Raw genomic sequence first — 26228 nt, 5'->3', positions numbered from 1 at the left:
GAGTAATTGAACTGATTAATTCTGTGTGATGAGATTTATTAATTGTTTTGATTTTGTTGCATTTTTCTCGAGCAACTAGCTGTTTGTAATGTGGTCTCCTGGTGTTTTCTGTTTAAATTTATTTTGATAGGTTTTGAGATTCTGTGAAAGTTGCATTATTTAAGCAGATGCCTGACCAGTGATAATCACAGTTTTAAGTATGTGTTACTCGGCAAAGGCACCGACGTTCTGTTGGAATTATTATGAATAAACTCTGGTTGCCATCTCTACATCAGAATCTGCCCTTCCTTCACACTTGGGTTCTGACATTGCCAGTGTACATCGCGACACATTCTCTTGATTGTGATATTTTTGGGTGAAATTGAAGTTGTACAGAATCCACTCATTGATGGAAATTTTCAGGCTTATGATGAAGACTTTATAAAGTTGAATATAACTGTAAAGGACGTCTCAGAGAGGGTGCAGAATGATGTGGCGAGGCAGTCCTGGAATCAGACTGAGCAGCAATTGACTCGTCCACCACATCTGTGCTAACCCCTTCCTCCAGTGGGCTACACTGCCCTGGGAATTCTGCTGAAATGCTGTGAGAGACTCTATCTCCACTTCGTTGTGCAATGTGCTTCTGCAGCCTTGCACTCGGTGAAAATGTTCCTCCTCAGACCCCTCAAAACTACTTCTTCACCTTAAACCTACGGCCCCTGTGTACAGACTTCTCCTCCTCACACAGAGAACAGGCCCTTTGGCCCACAATGTCTGTGTTGGTATCCTGATGCAAGGTGTCAGCTGGTGGAGTCCATGAAGGATTGACACAAGAGATAGGAGCAGGATTACGCCATGTGGTGCATCGAGTCTGGTCCACCATTCCACCACCACTCATTCACTATCCCTCTCAACCCCATTCTCCTGCCTTCTCCCGGAGCCTTTGATGCCCTGACTAATATAGTTCCTCAGTGTTTCTCAGGAGAATGTCAGTAGACTTTTGTCTGCATTGCCTGAGTCTGAATGAAGGAGCAGTGGCCTCACTGAAACACAAGGTCCTTGTCCCTTATCTCAGAAAAGATGTGCTGGCATTAGAGAGGGTCCAGGGGAGGTTCAAGATTCTGGAATGAAAGGGTTAACGAATGACGAGCGTTTGATGGCTCTGGGCGTGTACTCACTGGAGTTTAGAAAAATTAGTGGGATCCCATTGAAACCAGGGCAGAGCTCAGTTTAGAGAGATGTCCATTTAGAACAGATGAGAGGAATTTCTTCAGCCATAGGGTGCTGAATCTGTGGAATTCATTCCCACGGGTGGATGTGGAAGTCAAGTCATTGCATATACTTAAAGCGGTGGTTGATGGGTTCTTGATTAGTCAGGGCATCAAAGCTTACGGCGTGAAGGCAGGACAATGGGTTTGACAGGGATAATAAATCAGCTACGATGGAATGGCAGAGCAGACTCAATGGGCCGAATGGCCTAATTCTGCTCCTAATGGTCTTGTGGTCTAATAGGTTTTGACAGTTTGAGTGAAATATTTCCACAGTTGAGGACTCATGTAGAACTGAAATGGTGAGAGAAGACTGAACGTGGGATTCTCTGTGCTGCAAAGTGGTAGAAGCTGGCTTATTGTAAGAGTGGCCAGCTTGGAACAAGTTTTGAGAGATCAAGGCTCTGAGGGTGAGGGACACAGGAGGAGGTGAGGCCAATAGTGGGTCAGTCACTGTGACACTGAACGGTGGGGTGGGTTCAATAGCTTGAATGGCCTTTTCTGGCTGTTTCCTTGTGTGTCTACAGCACAGGAAATCTACATCCCTCCAGCCCCTGGACTGTAACTTCACCAAATTCCCAAAGCTACTCTTCCAGAAACAACCATGTGCCCAGAGCCTTAAGCTGGGAATGGATCTGCCCAGAGTTATTCCCTCAACCCTGTGGAGGGGTCCTGTGTAAGTGTGTGAAGAGGGATTCTCATTACTGTGGGAGAGGGGTTGGGGTTATGGGGTAGTGCTCCTCCTGCTGTTTGAGGCTGAGGACACTGGTGCCACCCTTCCCATCCACCTCATCCTACACCCACTGGTCAGATTGGGAGATAAGTCAGACCCCACCTCCCTCCCTGTGTGGGACCGCTCCCGACCCCCACCAGCCCGAAGAACCACTCCTTCTCCCCTCCTGTCTGACCTTCTGGAGCTCCACGTCCATTCAGAACATGAGGGTGATTAGGCAGGGGCTGAGGGCTACATAGGAGGGAAGGGCTAGCTTGATCTTAGAGCAGGTTGAAATGTTGGCTCAATATGTGGGCTGAAGGGCCTGTACTGTTCATGTTCTATGAGAATGAATCTTGGGCAGGACATTAAAACCTCTTGGTCTCTCCACAGGATGTGTGACATCAGCTGGCAGGCATGGGGAGGGAACATAGTGAGGGAACTCCACACCCCTCCACCCTCCTGCGTCACTCTACAGTCCATCCTGTCCTGGATGAGTTGCTATTCTTAAGCTGCTGTCAGCTCCCAGTCACTGCTCCATGGAGGGTCCTGCTTCCCCTTCTCCCCGCACTCCTAGGTTGCCTCACTGGCCTGAAGAGCTGTCAGGCTGTGTCCACCACCTGGTGGGGCAGAGTGACGGACGAGCTGTTCATGGAGGAGCCCAGCTTCTCACGACCCTTCAGGAGGAAGGTGATGAGCTCACCCTTGCCCTTGACGTAGACTGGTCCCCTCCGTACAAAGCGGAAACCGTACTCCTTCAGCACTAGGTATGTCTCCTCCACCACCTGCAACAGGCAGAAAGGGTCAGTGTCTTATACAACATGACAACAGTCCCAAATACCCACCATCTCTGTTCTAACCCCAACCTCACCGTCTCAAATGCTCATCACCCCCATTCCAACCACACAGTCGCAAACACCCACCATCTCTGTCCCAGCACCCACTGTCCCAAACACCCACCTCTCCATCCCAACTCCAATCTCACCATCTCACAAGCCCATCAGATCTGTCCCAACCACAACCTCACTGTCTCAAATACTCACTGACACACAGTCTCCCAAATACCCATCAATTCCATCTCAACCACCACTGTCTCAAGCACTGGCCATTTCCATCCCAACCACAAATACTATCCCAAATACCCACCATTCCAACTCATACCATCCGAAACACTCATCCCAACCCAAAGGCCTCAGGCACCCATTATCTCTGTCCTAGCTCCACTGTCCCAAACAACCACAACCTCAACCTCACTGTCCCATACACTTATCAACCCCATCCTAATCACCACTGTCCCAGAAACTCACCATCTTCATCCCAACCCCAATCTCACCATCGTTAACACCATTGTCTCCATCGCAACCACAACCTCACCATCCCAAACACTCATCCTCCTCATCCCAACTCCAACCCCACCATCCCAAAGATTCTCCCACCCCATCCCAACCAGACAGTGCCAGTCTCACCATCCTAAACGCTCATCCCAATCCCAATCTCAACTCCTCACTCATCCTCCCCATCCCAACTCCAACCTCACCGTCCCACTCATCCTCCCCATCCCAGCTCCAACCTCACCATCCCAAATACTCATCCTCCCCAACCCACAACTAATCTCACTGTCAAAAACTTGCCCTCCCCATCCCAGCCACAACCTCACCATTCCAAACACTCCTCAGTTTTGATCCAACACCAACTGTCAGAAACACCCACGATCTCCATCCAAACTCCAACCTAATCATTCCAAAACAGCAACATCCCCGTCCCAACTCCAACCCATTCAAAACACCCATATCTGTCAAAACCCAACCTCAATGTCCAAAACACAAACAATCCCCATCCCAACCACAGTCCTAATCCACACAGTCCCAAACACTCACCATTTCCATCCCAATCCCAACCTCACCATCCCAAATACCCAGCACCCCTATCCCAAACTTTACTCCTTCAAACACTCACTAACTCTGTCCCAACTCCTACTACCTCACTGTACCTCACCTCAACGTCACAAACACCCCACAATCTCTGTCCTAACCACCGACCATCTCTGACCCAAACACTCAATATTCCTGGCCCAGCCACCCACCATCTCCGGCCCAAGCTCCGACCATCTCCGAACCCCTCATCATCTATCATCCCAACTCTAACCCTTGATCATATATTACTCCACTGTCCCAAACACCATTTGCCTGCATTTGGCCCATATCCCTCAGAACTTTTCCAATCCATGTGCCTGTCCAAGTGTCTTTTAGATGTTGTAAATGCTGTTACCACATCCTCTGATAACATGCCTGTGAATCCTTTCTGTACCCTCTCCAGTTTAATGACATCCTTCCTATAGCCAGGTGACCACAACTGTGCACAATATTCTAAATGTGGTCTTGACTTGTACATTTGTAATACAATATCCCAACTCTCGTACTTAAGCCCTGACTGATTTAGGCAACGCCACTTTCTACCCTGTCTATTTCATTGTTACTTTAAGGAGTATGTACTTCTAATCCTGTCTCTCTGTGTTCTAAAATACCTACACCCCCAGGAGCCTGTCATTCACTATGTACGTCCTGCCCTGGTTTAACTTCCCAAAATGCAGCACTCACACACTTATCTGAGTTAAATTCTATCAGCTATTCCCTTGCCCACTTTCCCAGTGGATCTAGACCTGGTTGTAACCTGAGACACTCTTCTTCAGCAACCACTTCCCCACCAAGTGTGGTTACCCTGAGAAGCAACAGGGGACTCAGTCCCATTCCTTGTGACACATCACTAGTTACAGATCTCCAGTCTGAACAAGGCCTGTGACGAGTGGTGTCGCACAGGGATCAGTCTGCATCCGTTGTTGTTTGTTATCTATTATCAATGATCTGGATGATAACTGGATCAGCAAATCTGTGGAGACACCAAGATTGGGGGTGTAGTGGAGAGCGAGGTTGCTATCAGAGCTTGCTGCAGGATCTGGACCAGCTGAAAAAATGGGCTAAAAAATGGCAGATGGAATTTAATGTAGCCAAGTGCGAGGGATGTTCATTTAGAACAGAGAAGATGAGAAATTTCTTTAGCCAGAGGGTGGTGAATCTGTGGAATTCATTGCCACATACGACTGTGGAATTCAACTCATGGGTATATTTAATGTGGATGTTGATAGATTCTTGATTAGTCAGGGTGTCAAAGGTTCTGGGGAGAAGGCAAGTGAATGGAGTTGAGAGGGATAATGATGGGATGGCAGCAGTTTTAATGGGCCAAATGGCCTATTTCTGCTCCTACGTCCTATGCTTTACATCAACAGTTCCCCAAAAGTATCAGCAATGGAGGATAGGCTAGTGAAGAGAGGACATGCTTATACTTATAGTTCAATGAAAAGAATGTAAGAGTTGGGACAATATAAAACCCTGGTTAGACTGTACTGCAACTGTGTGCAGTTCTAATCACCACACTATAGGAAGCATATGTTTGCACTGGAGACTCACTAGCGTGTTGCCTGGATGGAGAAAGATTCCCTGGACTGATTTTCTTGCCCCTGGAGCCTGAGGAGTGCTGAAAATTATGAGAGGCATAGAGATTCAAAATCTCTCTGCCATAGTAGAGGTATCTGGATCCAGAGGGTAGAGCTGGATGGTGACAGAGAGGATAGAGATATCCGAAAAAGTACTGTCAGATACAATTCTGTTTCAGGAACAGACACTTGACCAGGTAGGATATGAGGGACATTGTGGGCCTGTCCCCATGCTGATCGATTATCGGCCCCTGCGTGCCCATCACCTGGATGTTCCCCATCTGGCCGGTGGACTCCATCCTGCTGGCCACATTCACGGTGTTGCCCCAGATGTCATAGTGCGGTTTGCGAGCCCCTATCACCCCAGCAAGGACACCACCTTTGTTCAATCCTGGAGGGAGACAGAAAACAGATGGAGACTGAATCCATGGCCGGAATGGGGCACACTAGAGCTTTCAGACTCCAGCACACCTGTGAAATTTACAGTACTGTGCAAGTCTTAGGCACACATATATAGCTAGGGTGCCTAAGAGATTTACACGGTACTATATTTGTCACCGTGGAGTGGTGAACAAGAATGTAAATCTAGCAGAGGATGCAAAGGATGTGGGAATGGCGAGGGTGGAGCACCGTGGGACAGGAGGCAGTGAAGAAGTGTTAGGGTAGGGGTGAATTGCGCAGGTGCAGACACACCCAGTTCCAAGACACCAGATAATGTCATTTGATTCCAAAGAACTGGTTTATTGATTTTTACGGAATGTATCTCTGGTGTTCCCTGCTCCCTTCCCCCTTTCCCAACCATGATTCCCCTCTCCCTGTCCACAGTTGAGACCCATATCAGAATCAGGTTTATCATCATTCATTTCGTGATTTTTTTTGTGGTAGCAGTACAGTGTAATACAAAAGATTATGCCAGTACTTTTCCCTCTCCTTTCCCCTTTTCCCAACAGTGACTCCCCTCTCCCTTCCCCTTTTCCCAACCGTGACTCCCCTCTCCCTTCCCCTTTTCCCAACCGTGACTCCCCTCTCCCTTCCCCTTTTCCCAACAGTGACTCCCCTCTCCCTTCCCCTTTTCCCAACTGTGACTCCCCTCTCCCTTCCCCTTTTCCCAACAGTGACTCCCCTCTCCCTTCCCCTTTTCCCAACAGTTACTCCCCTCTCCCTTCCCCTTTTCCCAACAGTGACTCCCCTCTCCCTTCCCCTTTTCCCAACCGTGACTCCCCTCTCCCTTCCCCTTTTCCCAACCGTAACTCCCCTCTCCCTTCCCCTTTTCCACTCTCAGTCCACAGTACAGACTTGTATCAGAATCTGGTTTATTATCACTCACATACAGAAACATAGAAAACCTACAGCACAATACAGGTCTTTCGGCCTAAACTGTGCCAAACATGTAACTTGTTGACATGAAACTTGTTTATTTTTTCTGCAGCAGTACAGTGCAATACATATAATTATGCCAAGACTTTGCGAATGTTTCAGTCACACTACCTATACGTGGCACAGACTTTTGCAGAGTACTATAAGTAACCCCACCCCATGGAGTCACTCTTACCGATTCGCAGCATGAAGTTGTTGAAGGACTGATAGTTGATGTTCATTAAGGTGACCTTCATGGCCAAGGCAAAGTCTGCAAGTTCAGCTAGATGGTGCCATCGGTCCTGAGCACAGGGTCCCACCTCTCTCTGTACAATGGGCACAACAGATCAAAGAGTGTGGCATGGGTCTGCATGATGGACCATACACAAAGACAGACCCACACCTAAAACCTGACCCAGACCCCTACCTAGACTCTGAGACCCCAACTGAGCCACCCAGACAACCAGATACCACAAAGGCAGAGTCAGATCAATACAAGACCGCCAATTCCAGTGAGCAGAGTGCACCAGCAAACCCACCCCCCTGCCCATTCACACCGTCCAGACAAGTCTGCAAACATTACGCAGAAAGAGGATGTTGGTCAGGGAGGAGACTGGATACATTGCACATGGAGGGGGCTGGGCACCTTCCTCAGGAGAGGCTCAACCAGGAGACTGGGGTTTTGAAGAATTGGCTGTTTGGATTCAGAACTGGTTTGCCCAGATGGGACTTCCCTGCCTGAAGGTCCCTGATGAGTGGCCCACACAGAGCTCTGTTATTTAATATTCTGAAATTGACTTTGATGGACTCTTCATCTCCTGTTCGATATTTATTGCTTATTTATCATTATTATTTTCTTTCCTTTGTGTATCTGCAAAGTTTGTTGTCTTTTGACCCTTAGTTGTTTGTCCATCTTTCTTGTGTGCAGTTTTTCATTGACTCTATCTTTGTATTTACTGTGAATGGCCACAAGAAAATGAACCTCAGGGTTGCGTATGGTGACATATGGAAATATTTGATGATAAGTTTTCAATGCCCACATGTCCTTGAGAGCGGCTACACAGGCTGATCGGGGGGTGAAGAAGGCTCATGACATGCTTCCCTTTATTAGTTGAGGTATTGAGTTCAAAAGTTAGGAAGTTATATTGCAGCTTTTTAAAACTCTAGTTAGGCTGCATCTGGAATATTGCATACCATTCTGGCCACCTGGTTATAGGAAGGATGTTGAGACTTTGAAGAGAGTGCAGACGAGGTTTTCCAGGATGCTGCCTGGATTAGAGGGTGTGCGCAATGTTGAGAGGTTGGATAAACTTGGGTTGTTTTCTCTGGATCAGCTGAGGGGAGATCTCTAGCTCAGCTAGGCACCTGGGTCAGCATGAAAGAGATGGGTTGAAGGACCTGTTTTGATGTTGGATAATTTTATGAATCTATGTGTACAGTTCTGGTCACCGAATTATAGGATATCAATAAATTAGAGAGAGTGCAGAGACGATTTACTAGGATGTTACCTGGGTTTCAGCACTTAAGTTACAGAGAAAGGTTGAACAAGTTAGGTCTCTATTCATTGGAGCGTAGAAGGTTGAGGGGGGATTTGACCGAGGTATTTAAAATGTTGAGAGGGATAGATAGAGTTGACGTGAATAGGCTGTTTCCATTGAGAGTAGGGGAGATTCAAATGAGAGGACATGATTTGAGAGTTAGGGGGCAAAAGTTTAAGGGAAACACGAGGGGGTATTTCTTTACTCAGAGAGTGATAGCTGTGTGGAATGAGCTTCCTGTAGAAGTAGTAGAGGCCAGTTCAGTTGTGTCATTTAAGGTAAAATTGGATAGGTATATGGACAGGAAAGGAGTGGAGGGTTATGGGCTGAGTGCGGGTAGGTGGGACTAGGTGAGATTAAGAGTTCGGCACGGACTAGGAGGGCCGGAATGGCCTGTTTCCGTGCTGTGATTGTTATATGGTTATATATGGTTAAAGCTGAACATAATGCACCCTCATACCCCCTATACACAGACTGGGTAATGCCACAGTGGGCACTGTCTACAAAATGCAGTGGTTACTCATCAAGGCTACTCAAACAGCCCCTCCCACACCCTCCCCACTTCCCACCCAGGAGGGCGCAGGCAGAACACCACCACCTGCAAGTTCCCCTCCCAGACACACAGTCCCTACTGGGAAATATATTACCAGACCCTCACCATCTCTGGGTCAAACTCTCTCCTCAAGGGCAGCGAAGGAGCACCGTTACCACAGAGAATGGAAGGCAGCTCGGCCCCGTGTGTGTGAGGGAGGTTGTACAGTATGAGAGTCTCTCAGTGTGTGCGAGGGAGCCTCCCCAGTGTGTGAGGCAATCTCTCAGTGTTGTGAGAGAGTCGCTGGAGAGCAAAGGAGTCTCCTGATTTCGAGAATCTCTCCCGGTGTAAGAAGAGGGAGCCTCCCGCTGTGTGTGAGGGGATTTCTCAGTGTGGTGAGGGAGACTGCAGCCTTACCTTGACTGTGGTGCTGTAGTTAACACTGGGCTCTGGGATCAGCCCCGAAGCTGCCATATAGGTGCTGCCAATGGTTTTGATCTTTGTGATGTTCCGGAACTGTGGTTCATCCAGTAGCTGTGGGGAAAGCAAGAAGCTACACCTTAAACTGCAGACCTAGGGCACAGGTTTTGACATGAAACACAGAACGGAACAGGCCCTTCAGCCCACCATGTTGTGCTGCCCTTTGAACCTATTCTAGGATCAGTCTAACTCTTCCTCACACTTGGCCCAGCATTTCAATCCACGTGCTTACCTAACTGTTTCTTAATGTTCCTAATCAGACCATGCTTCCTCAAAAGTTTGCAAATCCTGTCCTCAACAATCCTCTCCAATAGTTTGCCGTCCACTGAAATTAGCCTCCATAATAGCCATGACATGGCAGAAGCGAGCACTGAGCTAGCACCCACGTTCCTAATACTGCACCCGAAAATCACAGTTCAACTAGTCCAGCATTTACACCCAATCTACTGTCTACCCCCTCACAGTCTGACTGAATTTACACCCAATCTACTGTCTACCCCCTCACAGTCTGACTGCATTTATACCCAATCTAGTCTACCATTCAATAGACAATAGACAACAGGTGCGGAAGTAGACCATTCGGCCCTTCGAGCCTGCACCGCCATTCTGAGATCATGGCTGATCATCTACTATCAATACCCGGTTCCTGCCTTGTCCCCATATCCCTTGATTCCCCTATCCATAAGATACCTATCTAGCTCCTTCTTGAAAGCATCCAGAGAATTTGCCTCCACTGCCTTCCAAGGCAATGCATTCCAGACCCCCACAACTCTCTGGGAGAAGAAGTTTTTCCTTAACTCTGTCCTAAATGACCTACCCCTTATTCTCAAACCATGCCCTCTGGTACTGGACTCTCCCAGCATCTGGAACATATTTCCTGCCTCTATCTTGGCCAATCCCTTAATAATCTTATATGTTTCAATCAGATCCCCTCTCAATCTCCTTAATTCCAGCGTATACAAGCCCAGTCTCTCTAACCTCTCTGCGTAAGACAGTCCAGACATCCCAGGAATTAACCTCGTGAATCTACGCTGCACTTCCTCTACAGCCAGGATGTCCTTCCTTAACCCTGGAGACCAAAACTGTACACAATACTCCAGGTGTGGTCTCACCAGGGCCCTGTACAAATGCAAAAGGATTTCCTTGCTCTTGTACTCAATTCCCTTTGTAATAAAGGCCAACATTCCATTAGCCTTCTTCACTGCCTGTTGCACTTGCTCATTCACCTTCAGTGACTGATGAACAAGGACTCCTAGATCTCTTTGTATTTCTCCCTTACCTAACTCTATACCGTTCAGATAATAATCTGCCTTCCTGTTCTTACTCCCAAAGTGGATAACCTCACACTTATTCACATTAAATGTCATCTGCCAAGTATCTGCCCACTCACTCAGCCTATCCAAGTCACCCTGAATCCTTCTAACATCCTCATCACATGTCACACTGCCACCCAGCTTAGTAACATCAGCAAACTTGCTGATGTTATTCTCAATGCCTTCATCTAAATCGTTGATGTAAATCGTAAATAGCTGTGGTCCCAATACCGAGCCCTGTGGCACCCCACTAGTCACCACCTGCCATTCCGAGAAACACCCATTCACCGTTACCCTTTGCTTTCTATCTGCCAACCAGTTTTCTATCCATGTCAATATCTTACGCCCAATGCCATGAGCTCTGATTTTACCCACCAATCTCCTATGTGGGACCTTATCAAATGCCTTCTGAAAATCGAGGTACACTACATCCACTGGATCTCCCTTGTCTAACTTCCTGATTACATCCTCGAAAAACTCCAATAGATTAGTCAAGCATGATTTGCCCTTGGTAAATCCATGCTGGCTCGGCCCAATCCTACCGTCACATTCTGACTGAATTTACACCCAATCTACCGTCTACCCTTCCTCAGTCTGACTGTGTTTATATCCAATCTACTGTATACCCTTTCACAGCCTGCATTTACACCCAATCAACAGTCTACCATTCCTCAGTCTGACTGCATCTATAGCCAATCTACATTCTACACTCCTGTGTGACTGCATTTACACCCAATCTACTATCAAACATTCCTCACAGCCTGACTGCATTTATACTCAATCCTCTGTCTACCCTTCCTCATCATCTGCCCACACATTGCATTAACACTTCTCTGCATTTCTTCACTAACTGACCCATCAATTGCCCCTGCTCTTCAGTTTTCCTTCCATCTACCTGCTAAATTAGGTTAAATGCTTCCCAACATCTCTAGCAAACCTGCCCACAAGTTTAGGTGCAGACGAGATGCAAAGGTGTGAAAATGGAAAGCCCCTGTTGCCAACACCCAAATGACAGACATTTCTCATGAACCCTTCCTGATCGGGATCCAGTCTCCTTTTTTACTAGAATACTTTATTATAAAGTCAAAACACTAAGTACTTTTGTAGAATCACACTGGAACCAAAAAGCAGACAAATCATGACTAACACAGATTAAACATACACATTCCCCTACTCAACGAGCTGGAATAAACTCCAGTCACTGCCCTCGGTCACCCCGACTGGCCCTCGGTCACCCTTCTTGGCACTCGCAAGCCCCCACACACCCCAGCTTTCACTTGCCCTGCCAACCCTCACTCGCCCACACTCTCCCTGAGGTCTGATGAATGTGACCAGGGACCACTTACACCGTCAAAGTCAGAAATGATCTCGTTGAGAAAGCGCAGACACTCGATGCCACCATTGTTTATACTCTCCTCTGTGTAAAAATCAGAGAAGTTGGGGATGGAGGCAAACATCACTCCAATCTCATCGTATGTCTGGCTGTAGAGCTCCTGTTGTGGGGACAGAAGGAGGAAACTGTTTACCACAGCTGTTTACCATTTACGTTAACGATTTGGATGAAGGCATAGAAAATAACATCAGCAAATTTGCTGATGATACTAAGCTGGGTGGCAGTGTGACATGTGATGAGGATGTCAGGAGAATTCAGGGTGACTTGGGTAGGCTGGGTGAGTGGGCAGATACTTGGCAGATGGCGTTTAATGTGAATAAGTGTGAGGTTATCCACTTTGGGAGTAAGAACAGGAAGGCAGATTATTATCTGAACGGTATAGAGTTGGGTAAGGGAGTAACACAAAGAGATCTCGGAGTCCTTGTTCATCAGTCACTGAAGGTGAATGAGCAAGTGCAGCAGGCAGTGAAGAAGGCTAATGGAATGTTGGCCTTTATTACAAAGGGAATTGAGTACAAGAGCAAGGAAATCCTCTTGCATTTGTACAGAGCCCTGGTGAGACCACACCTGGAGTATTGTGTACAGTTTTGGTCTCCAGGGTTAAGGAAGGACATCCTGGCTGTAGAGGAAGTGCAGCGTAGATTCACGAGGTTAATTCCTGGGATGTCTGGACTGTCTTACGCAGAGAGGTTAGAGAGACTGGGCTTGTACACGCTGGAATTAAGGAGATTGAGAGGGGATCTGATTGAAACATATAAGATTATTAAGGGATTGGACAAGATAGAGGCAGGAAATAAGTTCCAGATGCTGGGAGAGTCCAGTACCAGAGGGCATGGTTTGAGAATAAGGGGTAGGTCATTTAGGACAGAGTTAAGGAAAAACTTCTTCTCCCAGAGAGTTGTGGGGGTCTGGAATGCACTGCCTCGGAAGGTAGTGGAGGCCAATTCTCTGGATGCTTTCAAGAAGGAGCTAGATAGGTATCTTATGGATAGGGGAATCAAGGGATATGGGGACAAGGCAGGAACCGGGTATTGATAGGAATTGATCAGCCATGATCTCAAAATGGCGGTGCAGGCTCGAAGGGCTGAATGGTCTACTTCTGCACCTATTGTCTATTGTCTATAAAACCAGTCATTGCATCTCACAGGGGAGAGAGGGAGTAGGACAGAGCAGGAAACGGGAGAGAGGGAGTGGGACAGAGCAGGAAACGGGAGAGAGGGAGTGGGACAGAGCAGGAAACGGGACAGTGACCAGGGGGAGATGCAGTGGACCGGACGGACTCGTCTCTGTCTCCCGTGGAACTACATCAGTGTGGTGCATCCGGCTGCAGCTCCTCGAAGACCATGTTAGGGATCTGAAGCAGCAACTGGATGCTTGTATGGGAGAGCGAGGATACAATTGATCAAAGCTACAGTCACCCCAAAGTTGCAGGTGATGAGTAGCTGGGTGACTAATGGGAGAAATGGGAATAGGCAGTTAGAGCAGAGCATCCCTGTGGCCATTCCCCTCAAAAACAAGTATACTGCTTTGGATACTTTTGTGGGGGATGACCTCCCGGGAGAATGCCATGGTGACTGGGTTACAGGCACTGAGAATGGGTCCATGGGGCAGAAGGGAAAGAGAGAGGAGAAGGGAGCGGTAGTGATAGGGGACTCGATAGTGAGGGGAACACACAGGAGATTCTGTGGACGTAAACAGGACACCCTGATGGTATGTTGCCTTCCAGGTGCCAGGGTCAGGGATGTCTCAGATCACATCCACAGAGCAGCCAGATGCCTTGTTACATATTGGTACCAATGACATAGGAAAGAAAAGCAATGAGGTCCTGAAAAGAGAATGTAGAGAGCTAGGTCAAAAGCTGAGAAGCAGGACCTCCCGCGTAGTAATTTCTGGATTGCTGCCTGTGCCACGCACCAGTGGGGGTAGAAACAGGATGATCTGGCAGATAAATGAGTGGCTGAGAAGCTAGCGCAGAAGGCAGGGCTTCAGGTTCTTGGATAATTGGGATCTCTTCTGAGGGAGGTATGACCTGTTCAAAAGTGATAGTTTGCATCTGAACCCAAGCAGGACCAATATTCTCACGGGCGGGTTTGTTAGAGCTTTTGGAGAGGGTTTAAACTAACTTGGCAGGACGGTGGGAATTGGAGTGAAGGGACTCAGGTGATGGGACTTAGTTGCAGCCAACAGGCTGAGTATCAAACCATTAAGGATGCAGCGTCAGGAAGGATAGCAAATATTGTAGAACGTAGAACACAGAAAACCTACAGCACAATACAGGCCCTTTGGCCCACAAAGTTGTGCCAAACAGGTCCTTACCATAGAAATTACCTAGTGTTACCCATAGCCCTCTATTTTTCTAAGCATATATCTGTCCAGGAGTTTCTTAAAAGACCCTATCGTATCTGCCTCCACCACCGTTGCCGGCAGCCCATTCCATGCACTCACCACTCTCTGAGTAAAAAGAACTTACCCCTGACATCTCTTCTGTACCTACTTCCAAGCACCTTAAAACTTTGCCCTATCATGCTAGCCATTTCATCCCTGGGGAAAAACCTCTGACCATTCACACGATTAATACCTCTCATCATCTTATACATCTCTATCAGGTCACCCGGCATCCTCTGTTGCTTCAAGGATAAAAGGCCAAGTTCACTCAACCTATTCTCATAAGGCATGCTCCCCAATCCAGGCAACATCCTTTTAAATCTCCTCTGCACCCTTTCTATGGCTTCTACATCCTTCCTGTAGTGAGGCGACCAGAACTGAGCACAGTACTCCAAGTGGGGTCAGACCAGGGTCCTATATAGCTGCAACATTACCTCTCGGCTCCTAAACTCAATCACACAATTGATGAAGGCCAATGCACCATATGCTTTCTTAACCACAGAGTCAACGTGCGCAGCAGCTTTGAGTGTCCTATGGATTTGGACCCCAAGATCCTTCTGATCCTCCACACTGCCAAACTACTTACAATTAGTACTATATTCTGCCATCATATTTGACCTACCAAAATTAACCACTTCACACTTATCTGGGTTGAACTCCATCTGCCACGTCTCAGCCCAGTTTTGCATCCTGTCATTGTTCCGTTGTACCTCTGACAGCCCTCCACACTATCCACAACACCTCCAACCTTTGTGTCATCAGCAAATTTACTAACCCATCCCACCACTTCCTCATCCAGGTCATTTATAAAAATCACGAAGGGGTCCCAGAACAGATCCCTGAGGCACACCACTGGTGACCAATGTCCATGCAGAATATGACCCGTCTACAGCCATTCTTTGCCTTCTGTGGGCAAGCCAGTTCTGGATCTACAAAGCAATGTCCCCTTGGATCCCATGCCTCCTTACTTTCTCAATAAGCCTTGCATGGGGTACCTTGTCAAATGCCTTGCTGAAATCCATATACACCACATCTACTGCTCTACCTTCATCAATGTGTTTAGTCACATCCTCAAAAACTCAAGGTGTTGTATCTAAATGTGCATAGTATAAGGAATAAGGTGGATGATCTTGTTGCAGTATTACAGATGACCAGGTATGATGTTGTGACCACACTGAATTGTGGCTGAAGGATGGTTGTAGTTGGGAACTGAATATCTAAGGTTACACATTATATCGGAGGGCTAGGAAGGTGGGAAGAACAAGTGGTGTGGCTCCACTGGTAAAGAATGGCATCAAATCAGTAGAAAGATGTGACATAGGATCTAAAGATGTTGAATCCTTGTGGGTTGAGTTAAGAAACTGCAAGGGTAAAAGGACATTGATGACAGTTATATACAGGCCTCCCAACAGTGGCAGGGGGGTGGACCATAGCTTACAATAGGAAATAGGAAAGGCGAATCAAAAGGGCAATGTTATGGTAGTCATGGGAGATTTTAACATGCAGGTCGATTGGGAATATCAGGTTGGTAATGAATCACAAGAGAGTGAGTTTGTTGACTGCCTAAGAGATAGCTTTTTAGAGCAGTTTGTCATTGAGCCTACTAGGGGATCAGCTATATTGGATTGGGTGTTATGTAATGAACTGGAGATGATTAGGGAGCTTAAAGTAAAAGAGCCCTTAGGAACCAGTGATCACAATATTGTTGTGTTCAACTTGAAATCTGATAGAGAGAAAGTAAAGTCTGATGTAGCGGTATTTCAGTGGAATGAGGAAGGTTACTGTGGTATGAGAGAGGAGTTGGCCAAAGTAAATTGGAAGGAGCTGCTGTCAGGGATGTCAGCAGAGCAGCGATGGCTTGTGTTTCTGGGAAAAATGAGGAAAGTGCAGGACACGTGTATTCCAAAAATGAAGAAATACTCAAATGGTAAAATCGTACAACTGTGGCTGACAAGGGAAGTCAAAGCTATTGTAAAAACAAAACAGAGGGCATAAAACAAAGCAAAAATTAGTGGGAAGATAGAGAATTGAGAAGTTTTGAAAAACCTACCCAAGAGCAACTAAAAAAATCATTAGAAGGGAAAAGATGAAATATGAAAGCATGCTAGCAAATAATAACAAAGTGGATAGTAAAAGTTTTTTCAAGTATGTTAAAAATAAAAGAGAAATGAGAATGGATATAGGACTACTAGAAAATGAGGCAGGAGAAATAATAATGGGGGACAAGGAAGTGGCTGATGAACTAAATGAGTATTTTGCATCAGTCTTCACTGTGGAAGACACTAGCAGTGTGCCAGATGTTGTAGTGTGTGAAGGAAGAGAAGTGGGTGCAGTTACTATTACAAGGGAGAAGGTGCTCAAAAAGCTGAAAGACCTGAAGGTACATAAGTCACCTGGACCAGAGGAACTGCACCCTAGGGTTCTGAAAGAGGTAGTGTTAGAGATTGTGGTAGCATTAGAAATGATCTTTCAAAAATAATTGAACTCTGGCATGGTGCCAGAAGACTGGAAAATTGCAAATATCACTCCACTCTTTGAGAAAGGAGGAAGGCAGCAGAAAGGAAATTATAGACCAGTTAGCCTGACCTCAGTGGTTGGGAAGATGTTGGAGTCAATTGTTAAGGTTGAGGTGATGGAGTACTTGGTGATACAGGACAATATAGGACAAAGTCAGCATGGTTTCCTTCAGGGAAAATCCTGCCTAATGAACCTGTTGGAATTCTTTGAGGAGGTTACAAGTAGGATAGAGAAAGGGGATGCAGTGGATGTTGTATGTTTGGACTTTCAGAAGGCCTTTGTCAAGGTGACACACATGAGGCTGCTTATCAAGTTCAGAGCCCATGATATTACAGGAAAGTTACTAACATGGTCAGAGCATTGTCTGATTGGTAGGAGACAGCGAGTGGGAATAAAAGGATCCTTTTCTGGTTGGCTGCCGATGACTAGTGGTGTTCTGCAGGGATCGGTGTTGGGACCACTTCTTTTTATGCTGTATATAAATGATTTATGCGATGGAATAGAGAGCTTTGTTGCCAAGTTTGCAGATGATACGAAGATTGGTGGAGGGGCAGGTAGTGTTGAGGAAACAGGTAGGATGCAGAAGGACTTAAAACATTAGGAGAATGGGCAAGAAAGTAGCAAATGGAATACAATGTTGGAAAATGCATGGTCATGCACTTTGGTAGTAGAAATAAACGTGCGGACTATTTTCTAAACAGGGAGAAAATCCAGGAATCTGAGATGCAGGCGGAATTGGGAGTCCGTATGCAGAACACCTTGAAAGTTAACTTGCAGATAGAGTCGGTGGTGAGGAAGGTAAGTGCCATGTTAGCATTCATTTCAAGGGGTCTAGAATTTAAGAGCAAGGATATGATTCTGAGGCTTTATAAGGGAGTAGTGAGGCCTCACCTTGAATATTGTGAACAGTTTTGGGCCCCTCATCTTAAAAAAGACATACTGGCTTTGGAAAGGGTCCAGAGGAGATTCACAAGGATGATTCCAGGAATGAAAGGGTTATCATATGAGGAACGTTTGATGGCTCTGGATCTGTATTCGCTGGCATTCAGAAGAATGAGGGGGAATCGCATTGAAACCACTCAAATGTTGAAAGGCCTAGACAGAGTAGATGTGGAAAGGATGTTTCCCATGGTGGGAGAGTCTAGAACAAGAGGGCACAGCCTCAGGATAGAGGAATGCCCTTTCAAAACAGAGATGCAGAGAAATTTCTTTAGCCAAAGGTGGTGAATTTATGGAATTTGTTGCCACATGCACCTGTGGAGGCCAGGTTGTTGGGATATTTAAAGCAGAGATTGATGGGTTCTTGAATTGGACATGGCATCATAGGTTACTGGGAACTGGGGTTGAGGAGGAGATAAAAAAAAAGGATCAGCCATGATTGAATGGGGTAGCAGACTCGATGGGCCAGATGGCCTAATTCTGCTCCTATGTCTTCTGGACTTTTGGTCTAAGGTCTTTGTTTTGTGGCTGTTTGTAAGGAGATGAATCTCAAGGTTTTATATGGTGTACATACTTTGATAATAAATCTACTTTCAACTTTGAACTGGAACTGGCTTATTATTCATACGTACCTGGATACAGTGAAAAGCTTGTTCATACACATCAGATCATTAAAGTCAATTATGATGGGGAGGCAGCAAGTAATTCATTGTTCAAAGTAAATTTATTATTCAAGTATGTATATGGCACCATATACAAAGCCCGGATGTATTGTCTTGTAGGCATACTCAATATACACATCACTGAAAGACAGGACAGATAGCCAGTGTGCAAAAGGTAACAAACAGTGTAAAACAATAAGTAAACAAATACATACATAAATAAACAAATAAGCAAGAAAGCTGACAATAAAGATCAAGAACATGAGATGAAGTGTCATTGAAAGCAAGTCCATAGGTTGTGGGAACAGTTCAATGATGGGGCAAGTGAAGTTTGGTGAAGTTATCCCCTCTGGTTCAGGAGCCTGACGGTTGAGGGGTAATAAATGTTCCTGAACCTGGTGGTGTGAGTCCTGAGGCTCTTGTACCTTCTCCTGGTGGCAGCAGTGAGGAGAGAGCATAATGGATGCTGCTTTTCCTGTGACAGATGTGCTCAATAGTGTGGAGGGCTTTACCCATGATGTACTGAGATATATCCATTACTTTTTGTAGGATTTTCATTAATTATTCTTGATTAGCCAGGGCATCAAGGTTACAGAGAGAAGCAGGAGAATGGGGTTGAAAGTGATAATAAATCATCCATGATGGTAGAGCAGTTGATGGGCCAAGTGGCCTAACTCTGCTCCTATATCTTATAGGTAAGAAAGCGGGAGAGTGAGACGGTTACAGAGGGAGAGATATGAGGCCTCGTCACTCACCTCGTCTCGCTTTTTGGAACCAAGGAAATGGCGTGCCACGTGCTCTGGTAACATGTTGGTGACGAGTGCTTCGTTTCTTCGCCGCATCTCGTAGACTCGCTCCTTCTGCTCGTTCACATCGAGCTTCCAGAGAAACAGAGTCCGTGACAGCTTTTCCACCTGCGGAAGATGGTATATTAGTGAGGGTTAACACCCTCTGCAACCCCCACCCACCCCATCCCACAGGAAGCAGGTTCTACACTGGAAAACCTCTGAGCTCCCGAGTGTCCTCCAGAGAAACAGGCCCTAAATGGTCCATCCATCCAGGCCAAAGTCAGCATTGTTTCCTTGAAGGGAAATCTTGCCTGACAAATTCGTTGCAATTCTTTAAGGAAATAATAGGCAAAATAGACAAAGAAAAGTCAGTTGATGTTGTCTACTTGGATTTTCAGAAGGCCTTTAATAAGGTGTCACACATGAGGCTGATTAACAAGGTAAGAGTCTATGGAATTACAGGGAAGTTACTGGCTTGGAGAGAAGATTCGCTGACTGGCAGGAGTTAAAGAGTGAGAATAAAGAGAGCCTTTCCTGAGTGGCCGCTGGTGTTCCACAAGGGTCGGTGTTGAAAAACTGGTTAAAAAACTGATTCTTTTTACATTGTATGTCAATGATTTGGATGATGTAATTTATGGCTTTGTGGCTAGTTTGTGGATGATACAAAGATAGGTGGAGGACCAGCTGGTGTTGAGGGAGCAAGGTGTTTGGAGTAGGAGTTGGATAAACTGTGAGAATGGACAAAGAAATGGCAGATGGAATACAACGTCAGGAAGTGTCTGGTCATGTGCTTTGATAGAAGGAATAAAGCTGTAGACTATTTTCTAAACAGGGAGCAAATTCAAAAATCAAAGGTGCAAAAGGACTTGGGAGTCCTGATGAAAAGGTTAATATAGAAGTGCTTGATAGCTCTGGGTCTGCTTTGCTGGAGTTTAAAAGAATGGCAGGGGTGGGGAAGATCTCATTGAAACCTATCAAATATTGAAAGGTCTAGATGGGGAACTGATGTTTACTACAATGGGGGAGTCTAGGACCAAAGGGCACAGCCTCAGAATAGAGGGATGTCCATTTAGAGGTGAGGTGAATTTCTTTAGCCAGAGAGAGCTGAATGACAGAAAGGTGGAGGGCTATATAAGAAGGAAGGATTATATTGATCAGAATCAGGATTAATTTCACCGAGATACTTTGCAGCAGCAGTACAAAGCAATACAGGGGATAATTATAGAAAAATAACTGAATAACAGTTAGTTTTTGAATATATATATGTACATTAAATGACAGCTAGTACTGTATGTATATGTATATTAAAAAGTAGTGCGGTAGTGTTCATGGGTTCAATGTCCATTCAGAAATCTCACTGAGTGTGTGCCTTCAGTACCTCTTTCTTGACAGTAACAACGAGAAGAGTGAATATCTTAGGTGATGGGGGTCCTTAATAATGGACATCACCTTTCTGAGACACTGCTCCTTAAGATGTCTTGGATACTAAGGAGGCTATTACCCATGATGGAGCTGACTAATTTTACAATGTTCTGTGCCTTCTTTCGGTCCTGTATAGTAGCCCTCCCTCCACCCCCTCACCATACCAGACAGTGATGCAGCCAGTTAGAATGCTCTCCATGGTACATTTGCAGACATTTTCAAGTGTTTTAGGTGATAAGCCTAATCTCCTCCTCAAACTCCTTATGAGATATAGCTGCTGCCTAGCCTTCTGTATAGCTGCATCAATACGTTGGGACCAGGTTAGGCCTCAGAGATATTGACAGCCAGGAACCTGAAATTGCTCACTTTCTCTGCTTCTGATCCCTCTGTGAGGATTGGTTCGTGTTCCCTCGTCTTACCCTTTCTGAAGTCCACAATCAGTTCTTTGGTCTTTCTAATGCTGAACGCAAGGTTGTTGCTGCGACACCACTCCACTAGCCGGTATATCTCTGGTACACCACCTGAGATTCTGCCATCAATTGTTGTATCATCGGCAAATTTATAGATGGCTTTTGAGCTATACTAAGCCACTCAGTCATGGGTATAGAGAGAATAGAACTGTGGGCTAAGCAAACCCCCCCGGGGCACGTCAGTGTTGATTGTCAGCAAGGTGGAGACGTTATGTAACCAGGTGTTACTCTGGTTGGCAATCAGTGGTGAGCGGTGTGCCAGAGGGGTCAGTGCTGGTCCCGCAACTGTTCATGATGTACATTAATAATCTGGAAGAGGGGGTCGAGTTTAGTGTATCTATGTTTGCTGATGATACTAAATTGAGTGAAAAAGCAAATTGTGCAAAAGATACAGGGAGTCAGCAAAGAGATATAGATAGGTTAAGTGAGTGGGCAAAGGACAGACAGATGGAGTACAATGTTGGTAAATGCGAGGTCATCCACTTTGGAAGGAAAATGAAAGAGCAGATTATTATTTAAATGGTAAATAATTGCAGTGTGCTACTGTGCAGAGGGATTTGGGAGTGCTTGTGTATGAATTGCAAAAGGTTGGTTTGCAGGTGCAGCAGGCTATCAAGAAAGCAACTGGAATATTGGGCTTCATTGCTAGAGGGATCGAATTTAAGAGCGGGGAGGTTATGCTTCAACTGTACAGGGTCACACCTGGAGTATTATCTGGTGTTCTGGTCTCCTTACTTGAGGAGGGATATACTGACTTTGGAGGCAGTGCAGAGGAGGTTCATTGGGTTGATTCCAGAGATGAGGGGGTTAGACTATGAGGAGAGATTGCATTGCCTCGGACTGTACTGGGTGTAATTCAGAAGAATGTGAGAGAATCATATGAAAACATATAAAATTATGAAAGGAATAGATAAGATACAAGTAGGAAAGTTGTTTCCACTGGTAGCTGAGATTAGAACTAGGTGACATTGCCTCAAGATCCGTGGGAGTAGATTTAGGATGGAGATGAAGAGGAACTGCTTTTAACCATATAACCATATAACAATTACAGCATGGAAACAGCCCACCTCGGCCCTTCTAGTCTGCCGAACGCTTATTCTCACGTAGTCCCACTGACCCACACTCAGCCCATAACCCTCCATTCCTTTCCTGTCCATATACCTATCCAATTTTACTTTAAATGACAATACCGAACCTGCCTCTACCACTTCTACTGGAAGCTCGTTCCACACAGCTATCACTCTCTGAGTAAAGAAATTCCCCCTTGTGTTACCCTTAAACTTTTGCCCCCTAACTCTCAACTCATGTCCTCTTGTTTGAATCTCCCCTACTCTCAATGGAAAAACCATGTCAACTCTATCTATCCCCCTCATAATTTTAAATACCTTTATCAAGTCCCCCCTCAACCTTCTACACTCCAAAGAATAAAGGCCTAACTTGTTCAACCTTTCCCTGTAACTTAGGTGCTGAAACCCAGGTAACATTCTAGTAAATCTTCTCTGTACTCTCTCTATTTTGTTGACATCTTTCCTATAATTCGGTGACCAGAACTGTACACAATACTCCAAATTCAGCCTTACCAATGCCTTGTACAATTTTAACATTACATCCCAACTCCTATACTCAATGCTCTGTTTTTTAAAGGCCATCATACCAAAAGCTTTCTTCACCACATGAGATTCCACAATACCCTACCATTTACCATGTATGTCCTATTTTGATGAGTCCCACCAAAATGTAGCACCTCACACTTATGTCACAATTTTAACATTACATCTCAACTCCTATTCTCAATGCTCTGATTTATAAAGGCCAGTATACCAAAAGCTTTCTTCACCACTCTATCCACATGAGATTCCACCTTCAGGGAACTATACACCATTATTCCTAGATCACTCTGTTCTACTGCATTCTTCAATGCCCTACCATTTACCATGTATGTCCTATTTGGATTATTCCTACCAAAATGTAGCACCTCACACTTATCAGCATTAAATTCTATCTGCCATCGTTCAGCCCACTCTTCTAACTGGCCTAAATCTCTCTGCAGGCTTTGAAAACTCTTCTAACTGGCCTAAATCTCTCTGCAGGCTTTGAAAACCTACTTCATTATCCACAACGCCACCTATCTTAGTATCATCAGCATACTTACTAATCCAATTTACCACCCCATCATCATGATCATTAATGTATATGACAAACAACGCTGGACCCAGTACAGATCCCTGAGGCACACCTCCAGTCACCGGCCTCCAACCTGACAAATGTTATCCACCACTACTCTCTGGCATCTCCCATCCAGCCACTGTTGAGTACATTTTACTACTTCAATATTAATACCTAACGACTGAACTTTCCTAATTCACCTTCCGTGCGGAACCTCGTCAAAGGCCTTACTGAAGTCCATATAGACAACATCCACTGCTTTACCCTTGTCAACTTTCCTCGTAACCTCTTCAAAAAATTCAATAAGATTTGTCAGACGTGACCTTCCACTCACAAATCCATGCTGACTGTTTCTAATCAGACCCTGTCTATCCAGATAGTGGTGAATTTGTGGAATTTTCTGTGCAATGAAACAGTGGAGGCTATCTCAGTAAATATATTTAAGACATGGTTGGATAGATTATTGCATAGTAGGGGAATTAAAGGTTATGGGCAAAAGGCAGGTAGGTGGAGATGAGTCCATGGCCAGATTAGGCATGATCTTATTGAATGGTGGAGCAGGCTTGATGGGCCAGATGGCCGACTCCTGGTCCTATTTCTTATGTTCTTATATACCAACCCATACAGATTGTGGTCTTCTGGTTAGGAAGTTATGGATTCAATTGCAGACAGAGGTACAGAAGCCCAGGTTTTGTAAATTTTCAATCAGGACTATAGGAATGATGGTGTTAAGTGCTGAGATATAGTCAATGAAGAGAATCCTCTTGAAAGGTAGCCTAACGTCAGCCTCTGAAATAGTGATCACAGGGCTACTGTGTGCTGCAGGAATCCACATAGCTGTAGTTTTACTCTCCCTTTCAGAGCGAGTATAAAAGTCACTGAGCTCGTCTGGTAGTGAAGCATCACTGCCATTCATGATATTGGGTTTTGCTTTGTAGGAAGAAATGGCCTGCAAACCCTGCCAGAGTTGACATGCATCTGAAGTTGCCTCCAACCTAGCTTGGAATTGTCCCTTAGCTCTTGAAATTGCCCTCCGCAAGTCAAAGCTGGTTCTCCTGTATAGACCTGGGTCACCAAAATTAAATGTCACAGATCTAGCCCTCAGCAGACGACAAACCTCTTGGTTCACCCATGGCTTTTGATTTGGGTATGGACAGTAAGTCTTTGTAGGCACACTCTCACCCACACAGGTTTTAAAGGAGTCAGTCCAACTGCAGTGTACTCATTCAGACTCGAAGATGAATCCCTGAATACAGTCCAGTCCAGCGATTCAAAGTAGTCCTGTAGGCTCCTTGGCTTCCCTTGTCCATACCTTGGTTGTCACTGCTGGTACTGCAGTCTTCAGTCTCTGCCTATACTCAGGGAGTAGAAGTACAGGAGGAATTTCTTTATCCAGATGGTTGTGAATCTGTGCAATTCATTGCCATAGACAGCTGTGGAGGCCGAATGATTGGGTATATTTAGAGTGGAGGTTGACAGGTTCTTGATGAGTAAGAGTGTAAAAGTTAAAGGGAGAAGGCAGGAGAATGGGGCTGAGAGGGGTAGTAAATCAACCATGATAGAATGGCAGAGCAGATTCGATTGGCCAAATGGCCTAATTCTGCTCCTAAGACTTATGACTACCTGCCCCTCCACCTATCTCAGGATTGCTACGTGTGCCACATGCTACTGGGGCCAGGACTAGGAAGCTTATGCAGTTTAATACGTGGCTAAGGAGTTGATGTAGGAGGGAAGGCATAAGATTTTTGATCATTGGGGTCTCTTCCAGAGAAGGTGGGATCTGTACAGTTTGCACCTGAACTGGAGAGGGAGTGATATCCAGCAGGAAAGTTTGTTAATGCTGCACAATCGGGTTTAAACTAGAGTCACAGGGGGATTGGAACCGGAGTGCCAGAACAGTTAGTAGAGAGGTTGCGGAGGAAGATGTTGGTGATACATCAGACAAAGTCAGGAACTGAAACGTTGAGCATGGTGCAACTGAGCTGCGTATGGTTCAAGCAAGGTGAGTTCAGAACATGGATCAAAGCGTGGAATTAGGGTTATATTGCAGCCATTAGGTTGCAGGAGGGGCAGGACTGGCAGCTCAACATTCTGGGGTTCTGTTGCTTTAGATGTGACAGAGTAGGAGAGACTAAAGGAGGAGGGGTGGCATTATTAGTCAGGGAAAATGTCACAGTAGTGATCCGTCAGGACAGACTGGAAATCTCACCGGTGAGGAGTTAAAGGGCAGGTCGTGCCTTATGAGCCTGATAGAATTTTATGAGGAGGTGACTGAACCCATTGATGAAGGTAGAGCCATAGATGTAGTGTATATGGATTTCATCAAGGCATTTGACAAGGTATCCCATGCAAGGCTTAAGGAGGCATGGGATCCAAGGGGACATTGCTTTGTGGATCCAAAACTGGCTTGCCCACAGAAGGCAAAGAGTGTACAAACAAGCTGGATGAACTCAGCAGGTCGGGCAGCATCTGTTGAAAGGAGCAGTCAATGTTTCAGGCCGAGACCCTTCGTCAGGACCCTTCTCGGCCCGAAACGTTGACTGCTCCTTTCAACGGATGCTGCCCGACCTGCTGAGTTCATCCAGCTTGTTTGTATATGTTGATTTAACCACAGCATCTGCAGTGTACTTTGTGAAGGCAAAGAGTGGTTGTAGACGGGTCTTATTCTGCATGGAGGCCAGTGGCCAGTGGTGTGCCTCAGGGATCTGTTCTGGGACCCCTTCTCTTTGTGATTTTTATAAATGACCTGAATGAGGAAGTGGAGGGATGTTAGTAAATCTGCTGATGACACAAAGGTTGGGGGTGTTGTGGATAGTGT

The 26228-nt window shown here is 45.7% G+C and overlaps 1 protein-coding gene across 1 annotated transcript in view; it reads right to left on the bottom strand.

The window, feature by feature from the left end:
• Positions 1–395: 395 nt before the first annotated feature.
• adcy3a (adenylate cyclase 3a) overlaps positions 396–26228 on the bottom strand; it is a 179537-nt gene continuing 153704 nt past the window's right edge. Inside the window, exons 12-17 of the mRNA XM_073050086.1 lie at positions 19320–19478; positions 12015–12161; positions 9293–9409; positions 7002–7131; positions 5716–5840; positions 396–2744 (exon numbers count right to left, since the gene is read on the bottom strand). Of these exons, the coding sequence (XP_072906187.1) occupies positions 2562–2744; positions 5716–5840; positions 7002–7131; positions 9293–9409; positions 12015–12161; positions 19320–19478 (861 nt within the window). The 3' untranslated portion in view covers positions 396–2561. The remainder of the gene's footprint in view (positions 2745–5715; positions 5841–7001; positions 7132–9292; positions 9410–12014; positions 12162–19319; positions 19479–26228) is intronic.

Source organism: Hemitrygon akajei, chromosome 7 (assembly GCF_048418815.1).
Source record: "Hemitrygon akajei chromosome 7, sHemAka1.3, whole genome shotgun sequence".
In the NCBI taxonomy this organism is placed as follows: Eukaryota; Metazoa; Chordata; class Chondrichthyes; order Myliobatiformes; family Dasyatidae; genus Hemitrygon; species Hemitrygon akajei.
This window is presented reverse-complemented; position numbering and strand designations above follow the sequence as displayed.